The following is a 16,273-nucleotide window of genomic DNA, read 5'->3' on the forward strand; positions in this document are numbered from 1 at the left end:
ATTAACTTTCTTCTGTTGTCAATATATGTATGCTATATATGGGTCGAGTCATAATAGTAGCTATAAATTCAATAAAGTCGAATAATTTTGATATAAATTTTATATTTATGGTAAAAAAAAATCATGTAAACAAAAATATATATATACTAAGAATAATTAATGAAATCTTTTGATTCCCTCTATATATTTGCATAGATATTCTGTAAAATAAAGGGCAAATTATAGAAATCACATACTTTTAAGGCAAAATTATAATTTATCCTTTAAAAGTTTATAATTACAGAAATCCCTCAAACGGATACAATAATATAAGCGTTGATACATTAATCTGATGCGTGAGATTCAATAATATAAGCGCTGATACATGCGCGAGATACAATAATATAAGTGATGATACATTAATCTGATGCGCGAGATACAATAATATAAGCGATGATACATTAATCTGATGCGCGAGATACAATAATATAAGTGTTGATACACTAATCTGATGCGCGAAAATGAGGAATTTTGGAAATTTGTAAAATTTATAAGGGATAATGGTAATAAGTAAACTAAAAGGTAGATTTCTATAATTTTTTCTAAAATAAAAGCAGATGTATATCATATGGCATGACCAAAGAAGAAATTAAGCACCAAAATATATATGGACCACATGTGAAATTGTCCAAGAAACAAACCACAAACCACTTTGCTCTCTTTTGTCTTGTTCAACCAATTTCTCCCATCATTTCTACCACAATATAAGGGAATTGTTTTTTCTATCTTGGTTTCATTTCATTAGCATCTTTTTTTTTTGGTGTGTGTAGAGGTGGGGGTGGGTGGGTGGGTAGGGATTTTGGAGTTATGCACAAATGATTTAAAAAAATAATAAGTACATAATGAGTTTATTTATAAGGTAGTTGATTTGTGTTACTTTTTTGTGGGTTCATATTAAATTCATAAATTATAAAGTTGATTATTAACTTTAATATAATTGACGAAACTTTAAATTGAGATTGTTTAGAGGTGATTTCGAGTTGATCGAGTAATCAATGTATACTTCATATATGGTTAAGCTATATATATTTAGTTTTTTGAGTGTATCATAATGTATAGTCAATGTATAACTCATGTATATGTACATTATATTATATAATCAATGTATACTTTCTATGACTTTTGACAAACTATAGTGTATAGTCAGTGTATATACTTCCTATGACTTATGACTATTTTTATGTAAATAAAACATGGCTATATTTGTTATAAACTAATTACTTTATTGTATATATTTAAAACCATCCCATTATTTTATCTCATATAGAAGGTGGGATAACTAATCTTATTATTAGATACAATTAAATCTTTCCATTATAGTCATTCTTTATAATAACATTTCACGATAACAATGACCAAATTCTCTTTGAAAACGACTTTTATATTATGTTATATTAGTAGTATGTTTTTTTATAACAACACTTTGCGATAACAACAAAAAAATATATTCAAACAAACAACAACATTATAATTTTTTTTTTACTCTATATATTGTTTTAAATAATGATTACTTCTCTAGTCTTCTCTTCTCTTCTCTTCTCTTGTCACTTTCTCAAAAAAGTTGACAGCCAAGAAAGGAAAATTTAAAAGGAAAAGGTGAAGGACATTAGTGGAGAAACCAGGCTAGAAAGCAAATATCTGAGAATTTGTTTTTATTTTATTTGTCACTTCTCTGTTTTTTGTCTAAGAGTCAGTCCAAAGGATAAAGCTAGAAATTAATTGCAAGTTTATAATAATTATTTTAAAAAACAATTAAAAATTGTGAAGTAAGTGAGACCTCATTTACAGTTTTGTACGGTATATGATTATTTTATTTTAAAAAAAGGAGCTTCACCCTTTAAATGAGAGGTCCAACAAAAAAGAAATCATTTAATTTTATGTGGCATTGCTTAGTTATAAGAAAAAGCTTAATGATAGAAGAAAAAAGAATTCAAACAAATATCCTCTTGACATTTATTACATTTATATTAAAATATCATGTAAGAATTTTATTTTATATTATTAGATCATGTTACTCACAGTAATATGATCATCCATCTTAATTCTTAGGGACTACTTAGAAATTGATTCGAGAAAAAACTTTCTCGTTATAGTAGATACTTTATCTTTCTTTTTTGTTACACTGAAGTATATAACTTAAACTCAATTGCATCGTAACAAAATATGGAATAATTCGATGCAAAATACGGAATAAGTTCGAATTATGTCCTCGAAAACTAGTTTCTCCTCTATCAAAGTTAATAATAGATGAATGTTTCTAAAAAGGAACGACTAGCATATGTGCAAATTAAAGGTCATAAATAGCTATTTTTAGGAATCTCCAAATTTATAAAGTTTTTATAAATATAACAATTTCATAATCAACTTTTGATCACACATATTAGGTTTGATGTCACGATCCAGACCGTCGTGATTGGCACCCACACTAACTCTCCGGTGGGAGAACCAGTACTACAATCCAAACCAAGCAACTAAAGCAATAACTAAGGCATTTAAGTCAAACACTAAGGAAATAAAAATAAAGTTCTCATAAACTCTAACAAAAGTTTACAATAATAACTAACAATGCGGAAGAATAACCTAGAATCTGAAAGTCAATGTACCAAAACATCTAAAGTTCAACAAGTCTAAACAAGAAGGGATACAACCCCTACTAATGAACTAACTAAAACAAATGTCTAGGTCCGGAAATAGTGGACATAGACGAAAGAGAATTCCATGGTAGCCCGGAAGAATTGGCTCACCCTTGAATTGGAAGCGACGATCACTGATCTTCTAAGCGAGGTCTGTCAATAGCCACTTAAAAATGCTTTGTACTCAACAAAATTAAGAGCAAGTGCAGAATCAGAACATAAGATCATGCAGCTATCACACTAGTGCAACATAAACAAGTCAAACAATATTATAATCACATGCATATATATCAACATATACAATATTATCAACATTCACGAACAACGAACAACTTCACATTTATATGTCAAATCATTAGACCTCTCATGGAATCCAAACCCAAATAGTTAGCATGCCGGAACGTGGCAACCGATCCCATATTTATGTCGAAATGTGGCAACTGATCCCATAGTTATGCCGGAACGTGTCAACTGATCCAAGTTAGTTATGCCGGAACGTGACAACCGATCCCATTCACACACCACAATCACAATTACAAGTATATCATCAAGATCATACATTTAAGTCATGATTTCATGACATTCATCAATTCTCTATCTCATTTACAACAAGTGTGATCAACATTGCAACATTCATACATATACGAGTATCATAATGAAACAAGAACAAGCCTACATCACACAATCATAGAATCACAACAATCACATACCTCGAAACAAGCTTGAAACCCTAAGAAACTTGATCCTTCCCTTTCTGAATTCGTTCCGCTTGTTCTTGATCTACAAACAATCAATATAATACGAGAATCAATAAACAATCATTAATTACCAGGATTACTAATAATTTTAAGAACCCTAGATCAAACCCATGATCCCAATTATCCAAATTAAAGTTGTTTCCACCATATAATTTATAACAAAACCCTCCCCCATCAATATTCACCCATTCTATTACGTTCTACATATCAAAAAATAGATTTGAGGAGTGAAAAACTTACCTTTAGCATCAAGAATGGTGAAAAACGAGTAGGAGTCACCTGGGGTTTGTTCATTAGCTCTAAAAGTTGAAAAGTGCACATAATGAGGTCATTTAGGGGTTTATTAACGACTTTAATCCGCGTCGAGCCCGCCACAACGGCCACCACCGCGCTACAACGTTCCCGCCAGAGCGGTAAAACCCATCGCCAAAGCGGCATTCTCGAGACAGAGAGCTAATTCAAGAATTTCAAAATTTCCATTTCACAACACACCTCTAACCCACGACGCTCAGTAAATACCCTTTACGCTAAGATCGATTTCGAAAGTTTTACTCGCCCGAATTCAATTCCGTAAAGTCGTAAAAGATTCTTTAACGAGTTATCTAACTACTCATTTAATCAAAATCATAATTACTTCACCCGATCGTTACCAGATTTCCCTACACCTCAAGGACTCCGATTTCGTCCAAATCTGGACAAGATTGGGAAAATCCAAATACTACAAAAAAGTTTTCGGCCCCAAATTCCCCCCCGTTGGCTTTTCTATACGATGGAAACATGTCGTTACAATAGATACCAATTTACCCATCACTCGTCCCCGAGTGACAAAACTTAGGAAAATAGGCTAATGAAGGAATGAAGTAGTACCTGAATCGACGAATAATTTGGGGTACTTTTCTCGCATATCCCTCTCAGTTTTCCAAGTAGCTTCCTCAGCTGGACGATGCTTCCATTGAACTTTCACGGACTTTAACTCCTTGGTCCTAAACTTGCGCACATCATGATCAAGAATTGCAATCAGTTCCTTCTCTTATTGGAGGTCATTGTCTAACACAATTGAGTCTCACTTAATGATATAATCCTCATCACCATGATACCTTTTCAACATAGACACATGAAATACCAGATGAACACTTGATAAATTGGGAGGTAAAGCCAATCTATACGCTACCGGTCCGACGCATTCACGAATTTCATATAGACCAATGTATCTAGGACTTAGTTTACCCTTCTTACTAAATCTCATCACCCTTTTCATGGGTGATACCTTAAGAAGAACATTTTTACCGGATTGAAACACCATGTCTCTTACCTTATGATCCACATACTTCTTTTGTCTACTCTGGGCTGCTAGAAGCTTAGCTTGAATACTCCTAACCTTATCTTGAGCATCTTTCACTAAATCCACCCCCAATGGTTTCACATCTCCAGCCATCCTATGAGTGATCTACATCCCCTCCCATATAATGCCTCAAATGGTGCCATATCAATGCTGGAGTAATAACTATTATTATAGGAGAATTCACACAAAGGTAAGAACTTATCCCAATGCCCTCCAAAATCAATCACACATACCATCAACATGTCTTATAACACTTGAATAGTCCTCTATGACTGTCCGTCTGTCTGTGGATGGAAGGCTGTACTAAAAGTGAGTTGTGTTCCCAATTCATCATGCAATTTCCTTTAAAACTTGGATGTGAATTGGGCACTACGGTCTGAGATGATAGAGAGGGACACCCTATGCAACCTCACTATCTCTTTCACATAAACTTTAGCCAATTGTTCATCATTATAATCTATTTTTACCGGAATAAAATGACCGACTTGGTCAATCTATCAACCACTACCCAAAAAGAATCAAACTTTCCAAAAGTCTTGGGAAGACCAACCACAAAATCCATGGCTATTCTTTCCCACTTCCATTCCGGAATTAGTATTCTTTGAAGTAAACCTGCAGGCCTTTGATGTTCATACTTCACTTGTTGAAAATTTTGACATTTCGCCACAAACTCCGATATGTCTTTCTTCATGCCCGGCCACCAATAAATTTGCTTCAGATCTCTATATATCTTGGTCACACCCAGATGAATAGAATACCGCGAACCATGAGACTCTGCCAACAATTTCTCAATGAAGTCATCTACTGTAGGAACACATATTCTTCCCTTGAAATTTAGCACACCATCCGTATCAATCGTGGTCTCTTGTGCCTTACCAATCATAGTCTTCTTTCTAAGTTCCTCCAAATTCTCATCTTTAAATTGTTTGGCCTTGATCTCCTCAATGAATGTAGCTCTCATTTCAACACTAGCTAGCACCCCGCCTCTTTCTAAGATGCCTAATTGCATGAACTTAGACTCTAAGGTCTGAATTTCCTTAGCCAAAGGTCGCTTGGATACACTCAAGCAAGCTAAACTACCCATGCTTATCGCTTTTCGACTCCAAGCGTCTGCCACCACATTAGCCTTGCCCGAATGGTATTAAATGGTCACATCATAATCTTTAAGTAACTCCATCCACCTTCGTTGTCTCAAATTCATATCCTTTTGAGTGAAAACATGCTCCAAACTATGATGATCAGTAAACACTTCACACTTAACATCATAGAGGTAATACCGTCATATCTTGAGAGCAAACACTACCTCTGCCAACTCTAAATCATGCGTTGGATAATTCTTCTCATTTACCTTCAATTGACGCGAGACATAAGCTATAACATTCTTATCCTGTATCAACACAATACCCAACCCAGAATGAGAAGCATCACAATAAATAATAAAATCTTTACCCTCAACCGGTAATGCTAGAATAGATGCGGTGGTCAAAAGAGTCTCGAGCTTTTGAAAGCTCTCCTCAATTTTTCAGTCCATTCAAATGATATCTCCTAGCCTTTTTTGTCAAATTAGTCAAGTGAGTGGCAATAGAAGCAAACATTTTCACAAATCGACAATAATAGCTAGCAAGCTCCACAAAACTCCTAACTTCAGTCACAGAACTTGGTCGGACCCAATTCTTAACCGCCTCAATCTTTTGAGGATCTACCATCACCCCTTCTTTTGAAACTACATGCACCAAAAATACAACCGATTTCAACCAAAATTCACACTTATGAAGTTTAGCATATAACTTTTGCTTTCGAAGAACACCCAAAACACTACAAAGATGGTCGACATGCTCTTTCTCACTTTTCGAATAGACTAAAATATCATCAATAAACACTATAACAAACGAATGAAGGAACGATTTGAACACCCCATTCATCAAGCTCATGAAAGCTGCAGGCGCATTGGTCAAACCAAACGACATAACTAGGAATTCGTATTGCCCATAGCGAGTTCTAAACGCCATCTTGGGCACATCCTCATGCCTAATTTTCAATTGATGGTAACCGGATCTTAAATCAATCTTTAGAGAAAACGGATGCACCATGCAATTGGTCAAAAAGATCATCTATTTGAGGCAAGAGATACTTATTTCGAATAGTGACCATATTCAATGGCCGGTAATATATGCACATTCTCATACTACCATCCTCTTTCTTAACAAACAAAACCGGAGCACCCCATGGGGAAGCAATAAGACGAATAAATCTTTTATCAAGAAGTTCTTAGATTTGAGCCTTAAGCTCTCTTAATTCTGCCGGAGCCAAGCGATATGGAGGGATAGAAATGAGGCGCGTACCAGACTCTAAATCAATGTAAAAATCTATATCTCTATCTGGAGGCATACCAGACAAGTCATTAGAAAACACTTCACTAAATTCAGACACCACAAGAATAGACACAATGGATGGAGCCTCAATCTCAACATTCCTAATATGAGCCAAATAAGCCAAACAACTCTGCTCTACCAGTTTACTAGCCCGAATGAAGGATATAATCTTAGCTTGCTTAGGCATGTACACCCTTCCCACTCTAATTTTTCCCTTCCCGAAATTTCTAGAGTTACAGACTTAGTATTATAATTAAGCACAACATAATAAGGGGACAATCAAGTCATGCCTAAGATTATGTCAAAGTCAATCATATCCAAAATCACTAAATCAGCCTAAGTCTGAAATCCCATAAACAAAATAGGACAAGCACGATAGATATGGGTAACTATGACTGACTCTCCAGTTGGGATAGAAACACGAATATGGGCATCAAGAATATCACAAATCATATCAAAATCTGAGGCAAATCTCACGGATACATATGAATAAGTAGAACCCGGATCAAATAACACATTAGCCATCCGATTAAAGACAAGAATAGTACATGTGATCACCGCATCAGACGCCTCCGCCTCATTCTTGCTTGAAAAAGCATAACACTGAGCCCTATCATCATGACGAACCACTTCCCTGCCTGATTGCTCATTACCCCTACCTCAATTATATTACCATTTCTTCTACCTCCACAACCTCGTTGATTACTTCCTCGTCCACTTTGTGGACGTCCTCGATCATTATTACCATTTCCCGCAGGTACCACTGCTCTAGACTGCTGCTGTACGGAATCTAACACACGTGAGTGTGGACAATCTCTTCTCATATGCCCAGGTTCTCCACAGTTGTAACAAGTACGATCAAAAGATGGTCTGCTGTCGTTGAAGACGCGACTCCCTGGCTATCCTAAAAATTATGAGATGGAGCTTCCGAGTAACTACCTATAGAGACGGGCATAGCAGGACTGAATTGGCTTGGCAACAAGCGTTGGTCTTTCGGACCCCTTGGAATAAGAACCTTGAAAGTTACCCCGAGTTCTTGGCCCTTTTTGCCCATTCCTTAGCTTGATCGTCTTGCCTCACTCCTTCCACTTTCTTAACATAGTCTGTCACCTCATTAAAGCTTTTTTTCTGCAAAAGTCATATGAACAGATAATACTTGCAACTCATAATTTAATCCCTTAAAAAAAAATCAGATTCTCTCTTCCTTAGTAGTCACCAATTAAGTAGTATATCTAGACAAAACATGGAACTTGGCCTCATAAGCAGCCACAGTCATACCACCTTGCTCCAAAGCCATGAACTCATCTTTCTTGCGATCAAGAAAGTGGAGGTAAAGTAGAAGATCTACATTCCATATAAACTCTCCACCACTGCTTAGCCTCACCTTGAAGTTGGAAAGACACAAACTCAACCCCATGCTGATAAACAATACCCAGTTTATAAAGCCTCTCATAACAATCCAGAATGAACTTATAAGCATCCTCATTCTCAGAACCAAGAAACACAAGAAGCTTTAGCTTTAGAATCTTAGTCAACATTTCATGCTCATTACCCGCCATAACAAAACCCAACAAAGGACGGAAGAAAACATCATTACCTCCAATCCCACCCACGTTAGGCGCAATGCTAGCAACATGAAAAATAGTAGGAGCTTGAGTTGCTTGAGCAGAAGGAAGCACTCCAGGACCAACCAACCCTTTCAAGAATGACATGATCTGTTGAGCTAACACTGGATCCAAAGGAGGAACACCTGTAGTCTCAGTCTGCACCTCTCCCTCTTGTCCCAAATCCTCAACATCAACATCAACATCAACATTATCCTCTATCTCTTCATGATGCGCATGAGGGTTTTCATTAATAGGAGCATTCTCAACATGAGCTCTATTTCCAGCATTTTCTACTCTTCCACGACCTTTACCCCTAGCTCTTCCTCTACCCCTGCCTCGACCGCGACCTCTTGCTGCAGATTCCTCAACTGGAGCATTGACAGGAGCTACGGGGCTGACTCCGTTGAATCTAATATTAATCATCTGCGGACAGAAGAGTGAATGAGGTTAAATACTAATTTGAATTGTCAGATACCAATAGGAATTAGGTCATAACACGAAAGGAGACAAAAGAAAACTTAGAGATTTCCTAAAGTCCTATAGCCTATCGAAGAAAATTAAAGGCGTCGCCGTACCGTTCCGCGAGACTCTACTAGACTCGTTTTGGTACATTGAGATCAACAAATTTAGGCTCTGATACTAACTTTGTCACGACCCAGACCGTCGTGATCGACACCCACACTAACTCTCCGGTGGGAGAACCAGTACTACAACCCAAACCAAGCAACTAAAACAATAACTAAGACATTTAAGTCAAACACTAAAGAAATAAAAATAGAGTTCCCATAAACTCTAACAAAAGTCTAACAATGTGAAAGAATAACCTAGAACCTGAAAGCCAATGTACCAAAACATCTAAAGTTCAACAAGTCTAAATAAGAAGGGATATAACACATAATAATGAACTAACTAAAACAAATGTCTAAGTTTGGAAATGGTGGATATAGACGAAAGAGAATTCCATGGTAGCCCGGAAGAATTGGCTCACCCTTGAATTCGAAGCGACGATCACTGATCTTATAAGCGAGGTCTGTCAATAGCCGCTTGAAGATGCCCTGTACTCAACAAAAATAAGAACAAATGAAGAATCAATACACAACCACAGTGTACTGGTAGGATCACGCGACTATCCCACTAGTGCAACATAAACAAGTCAAACAACATTATAATCACATGCATATATATCAACATATACAATATTATCAACATTCACACACAATAAACAACTTCACATTTATATGTCAAATCATTGGTCTTCTCATGGAACCCAAACGCAAACAGTTAGCATGCCGAAACGTGGCAACCGATCCTATATTTATGCCGGAACGTGGCAACCGATCCCATAGTTATGTCGGAACATGGCAACCGATCCAAGTTAGTTATGCCGAAACGTGACAACCGATCCCATTCACATAACACAATCAAGATCACAAGTACATCATCAAGATCATACATTTAAGTCATGATTTCATGGCATTCATCAATTCTCTATCTCATTTACAACAAGTGTGATCAACATTGCAACATTCATACATATACAAGTATCATAATGAAGCAAGAACAAGCATACACCACACAATCATAGAATCACAACCATTACCTACCTCGAAACAAGCTTGAAATCCTAAGAAACTTGATCCTTCCCTTTCCGAATTCGTTCCGCTTGTTCTTGGTCTACAAACAATCAATATAATACGGGAATCAATAAACAATTATTAATTACCCAGATTACTAACAATTCTATGAACCCTAGATCAAATCCATAATCCCAATTATCCAAATTAGGGTTGTTTCCACCATAAAATCTATAACAAAACCCTCCCCCATTAGTATTCACCCATTCTATTACGTTCTACGGATTGAAAAACGGATTCGGGGAGTGAAAAGCTTACATTTAGCCTCAAGAATGGTGAAAAACGAGTATGAGCCACCTGGGGTTCGTTCCTTAGTTCTAAAAGTCAAAAAGTGCATAATGAGGTTGTTTAGGGGTTTATTAACGACTTTAATCCGCGTCGAGCTCGCTACAACCGCCACCACCCCTCTACAGCGTCCCTGCCAGAGCGGCAAATCTAGCGCCAAAGCGGCATTCTCGAGACATAGAGCTAATTCAAGAATTCAAAAATTCCCATTTCACAACACACCTCTAACCCACGACGTTAGTAAATACCTTTTACGCTAAGATCGATTCCGGGAGTTCTACTTGCCCAAATTCAATTCCGTAAAGTCGTACGAATTCCTTAACGAGTTATCTAACTACTCATGTAATCAAAATCATAATTACTTCACCCGATTGTTACCATATTTTCCTACACCTTAAGGACTCTGATTTCGTCCAAATCTAGACAAGGTTGGGAAAATCTAAATACTACGAAAAAGTTTTCCGGCCCCAAATTTTCCTCCAATTGGCTTTTCTATACGACGGGAACAAGTCGTTACATTTGAAAACTGAAGTTATAATCACAATATTTAAATATTTCTATATGAAGTTAAATTATGCTAAAACATAAATACATAATCACTTCAGATCCCATGTTAGAAATTCAAGTTCAGACTTCAGACTTGGAGTATGAAGTAATTAATATTACACTTTGGCAAAATCAATTTCAATTATAACTTTGTTTTTTTAAATATGTGACATTCAAATATGAAGTTAAAGCTTTATCGAAGACCGATTAAAAGTTTGTCAAAACTTGCTAAAAAAATAATTATTTTTTAAAAAACTAGATATATTGACATAAACAATAGCTAATTAATTAATGAAGCCTTATATATTACCTCGATATTATTATTGAATAAGGATATATAGGGTGTTAAGATAGGCCACGTTACATATTGAATAGATAATTTTGTCGATGTTTATGCTAGCTCATGGGAAGCTACTTGATTACAAGTATTATCACTTAAAAAAGTACTCATTTCCTATGTTTATGGTGGTGGGGTTCAGTGAGGTTAGGGTAGATCTATAATTTTGCTTACGAGTTTCGAAAAATTCAATAATTTTAGTTCAAAATTTTATATTTATATTAAAAATATACTTAATGAATATTTATAACTATTAGACAAAATATTTATAAAGCAAGTAAGTAAAGTTCTAAGTATTAAACCAAAATTTATATATATATGATTTCTTAATAAATCTTTTTTTTCAATGTGAATTTGATACGACATATATACCAAGCCATGAGAATAAGAAGTCTTCTCTGTTTTTATTTTATTTGATTGGCTCTTTAAGATTTCAATTGTATAGTCGAGGTAGCGCAGCATTTTTTATTTTTTTAAATTCAAGAAAAGATCATGAAAAGATTCATATATGCAAACTTCTTGAGTTTTGTCATCAAAGACCTCAAATTTAACCATTAGATTTTTTGCATTTGCTTGGCTCTTTAAGATTTCAGTAAAGTAATACAATCGATCGAGATAGCGATAAATATATAAAGTGATAGCTTTATTTTTTTAAAAAATAATCAAGAGAAGAGATCACGAAAAGACTCATAAATGCAAATTTCTTTGAGTTTTATCGTCAAAGACCTCAGATTTTAACCCTAAGAAAGAATATTTGTGGATGTTTTATATTCAAAGTATTTTGGAATTTTTTGCAAGGTTAGCTAGACGAGCACCACAGTAACAGACAATAATAGTTGCAAAATATATAATAGTAATAATACTATATAAGTAGCACTATGTTATATTATAATAATATAAGTTCTTAGATTCCATGTTCCCTACCAAGGCACCAAACCCCATTATAGCTCTTCTATTTTTAATTTATATTTTTATTGACACTTTTAAACACTACTACTATTTAAACAATTGCTTTTCTCATATTTGAGTCCATATTTGAGTCGAGTTTCAAGATATTTCGTAAATAATTTCTGTATCTTTAAAAGGTAGAGATAAGGTGCATATGTACATTCTATTTTTTTTTTATCCACTTATGAGATTATACTGAATATATTATTGTGATTATTATTAAATTTTTTTCTGAAGTTTATCATACTATATATTGATAGTGTGAGAGAAAAAACCTTACAATATATATCAAATTAAATTAATCTAAAATAAAAATTTATATATATATAAGATAACTATATCTATCTAAATAGTGTAAAATAATTTTGACATCCACGATTTATACAATTTAAGTCTATCAAAAACATTCTCTTTGTCTCTATCAATAGGCATAAGTCAATAACGTATGCATATATGTTTTGCTTTCCAAACCTCACTAATAACATTATTATACTCAATGTGTCATTATTATGTATTTATACAACTTAAAATAAACTTTAATAACATTGATTGGGAACCTATAATAAGTCATAAATAACTTCATATAACAAGTTAAATTTTTAGAAGTAGTATAAAAATTCATTCACTATATATTAATGTTTAAAAGCTACTTTGTGATACATTTTTCTTTTTAGTTAATTGAAAAAGAATAAATATCGTTTCATGTTTAATTAGTAATAATTAATTAGTTTCAAACTTTTCATTTTATAAAGGCTTTTTATATTTGATCAAATAGAGTTACATAAATTGAGACAGAGTGGAGTAATTCTTTTAGAGGCCAAAAGTGGTACTTTATGACTCTATATAAACTATAGTCATCCTTCAAACAAATTCGATGAGCCTCAAAATATTTTTCTGACCATTACCAAAATGATCAGTTCATACCCTACAACCGCCGGCACCACCACTATCACCACCGTTGACTGCCATAAACAAGTCCGATCGTGGAGGCTCCTCCGCTCTCTAGTGGAGCTACTCATCCCCACTTGCAACTGCACTTTCATTGATAACTACGAAGAAAACTACAAGAATATTCCCTCCAACTTCAAATACAATCACCGTCATCAGTCATCACTATCATCAATATCCTCGGTTATGACGGGGACAATCTTTGGCTATCGCCGAGGAAAAGTCAGCTTTTGTATACAAACAAACCCTAAATCCACCACCCCGATTATCCTCCTTGAACTTGCTGTCTCCACTTCTACTCTCGCCAGGTATTGAACTGTACTGTGTAATCATCTTATCTGACAACTTAATTAAATGGTTTTAGAGATAATCCTCTTTCAATTATTTGACTATACTATATATGTCTAAACACGTCTCACGTGTGGAGTCTAGTTTTTTTTTATGAGTCAAACACGTGAACTATTTTTTAATTTTGTGGGTGACATTGAGAATTATCGGTGAAATCAAGAATTTTGTTAAGAATATTCAATAAAAAATAATTTTAACCTATACATTGAAGCATGTGAGAGTGACAACAGAATCATAAAACAAACTAGTATTTTAAAAAAATAAAAAAAAGCATGTGAGAGTGACCATCTCGTATACTAATAGTTATAAGTTGTTCGAGAACTCTCATTTACTTATTTAATTATATTATGTCTTGACATATGAGCCTATTTTTTTTTATGAATGCACACATGTGGAATATATTATGCTTTTTGAGTAATGGTATAATTTGAAATTAGATATTTTTGCCTACTATGATCAAGCACATTTATTTAATTAATTTAATAATATTATGTCTTAATATACCAGGGAAATGCAAGGAGGTATTGTGAGAATTGCTTTGGAGAGTGGTAATTATGGTGGAAATCAATCCATTTTGAGAATGTATTGTAATGGGAAAAAAGTAGGATTTGCTGTGAAAAGAAAACCTACAAAAAGTGATTTACAAGTATTGGGACAAATAGAATTAGTAAATATTGGAGCAGGGATTATTCATGGGAAAAAGAATACTAATTGTGATGATGATATTATGTATCTTAGAGGAAAATTTGAGAGGGTCCATGGATCTTATGATAACTCAGAATCATTTCATTTGATTGACCCTGAAGGAAGTATGGGCCAAGAATTAAGTATTTTCCTTCTATCCTCTCGGTGCTGACGTGTTTGGGACTGAGACGTATATAATTGATATAGTCCTCCTCAATTATTGCATATATGTATGAGGATCAGCGTATATATTTTTTTTGGGCGATCACGTTCATTCAAGTATCAAAAGGTTTCAAGTTTGAGCTATGAAAATGGAAATTGACCGATTTGCGTACCCGTTCAATTAGCTTATTCCAACATCAGATGGATAAACAAGAAAAATGTATCAGATTTGGAGTGTTTTGGAGTTTTTCATGCATGGGATATAGAACTATTGCATGGTGTTAATTGTTACTTGTCATTTTGTAATTTTTCTAGTTTATTTTATGTCCTTTATTTGCTCATGAGTTTATCCTGGGTAGCCATGAAAAACCCCTAAATTTTTTTTGAGTTATGCATAATTGCATGACTTTTTCCATGTGGGAATATTTGTATGGGGTGTTTGTCATCAACCTAAGATCAATATTGTAAGAAAAAAATAAAAACAAAAGGAAGGATCTTTTATTTTATTTTGTTTATTCTCATTATTTCTTAGTTTGTCATTAGTTCATTTAGTGTCCTATTAATTATTTTATAAAAAAATAATTTTCTAAGTATTATTGACAAAAGTATTGATAAGAGGGAATTGCCTGGGTGGTAAGCACTCCTCACTTTCAATCCAAAGGTTGTGAGTTCAAATCATCAAACGAGTAAAACGGGTGGGGGAGCTCCTATAATTTTATGTTTGTTTGGATGCTATTATTAATTTACTAACGGAAATTTACACAACATTAAGGCAAAAGCCCATCCCACATTCAGTAGGACACCTTTCTGGTGAACAATTTAAACAAACAACCATTTTTTTCACTTATTGTAACTAGTATTTTCCTATTATATATAGGAACTCATCAAGAAAAAGAAGAGAGGAAAACAGTGGAAAATGAGAAAGAGTAGTTGAAACTCTTGAACTCAAAATGAAAAAGAAGTACTAAAAAAAATACCTTTCTGTACCATCAAAGTGAAGAATCTCTACAAAATTCTCAGTTACATTGTATAGGACTGCAAAAAGAATATTGAGCAAAATTAAATATACCAATCATATAACTAGTTGTTTCCTCTCCTCCTTGACTACAGACAGGGCAACTCAATGCCTTTAAAAATGAGGCATACACCTTAGGCCCTCAAATTTGAAGGGTCTAATTTTTAGTAATAATAAAATTAGGGGAATTTTTGCATATAGCCACTCAGAAATAGCTTAATTATGCTCCATAACTATAGTTTGCTAATTACGATTCGTAGCTACATGTTAGAGACAGAGGAGAGAGGCGAGCGAGATTGGAAGAGGGAGGAGAGAGGCGGGTGAGAGAGGGCAGAGAGTGGACAAAGGCAAATTGTATATGTATATCTTGTCAAAATAATTGTATATATGTAACTGATACACATACGTATTTGTATATCTGGCGAGCGAGATTGGGAAAGGGAGGAGAGAGACGAGCAATATTTAGAGAGGGAGGAGAGAGACAAAAGAGTGGAGAGAGACGAACTATATATATATATATATATATCAGATAAATTGTATATATGTAACTGGTATACATATGTATTTGTATATCTGGCGAGCGAGATTGGGAGAGGGAGAGGGAGGAGAGAGGCA

At 34.5% G+C, this 16,273-nt stretch overlaps 2 protein-coding genes across 3 annotated transcripts in view; both read left to right on the top strand.

Moving 5' to 3' along the window:
- The first annotated feature begins 1,568 nt into the window (after nt 1-1,568).
- LOC125819017 (ras-related protein Rab11D) overlaps nt 1,569-16,273 on the top strand; it is a 138,836-nt gene continuing 124,131 nt past the window's right edge. Inside the window, exon 1 of one of the 2 annotated variants that reach the window (XM_049498529.1) lies at nt 1,569-1,573. The gene's annotated coding sequence lies outside the window, so the exon portion shown is untranslated. Of the gene's footprint in view, nt 1,579-16,273 lie in introns of both variants that reach the window. The other variant, XM_049498530.1, reaches the window with a different exon arrangement.
- Nucleotides 13,411-14,653, top strand: LOC125818884 (protein MIZU-KUSSEI 1-like). Its single transcript, XM_049498395.1, has 2 exons — nt 13,411-13,757; nt 14,305-14,653. Exons 1-2 carry the CDS (start codon nt 13,411-13,413, stop codon nt 14,651-14,653), a joined length of 696 nt encoding a protein of 231 aa, XP_049354352.1.

This window comes from Solanum verrucosum, unplaced genomic scaffold, assembly GCF_900185275.1.
Source record: "Solanum verrucosum unplaced genomic scaffold, falcon-dt-bn FXZP01000252.1, whole genome shotgun sequence".
NCBI lineage: Eukaryota > Viridiplantae > Streptophyta > Magnoliopsida > Solanales > Solanaceae > Solanum > Solanum verrucosum.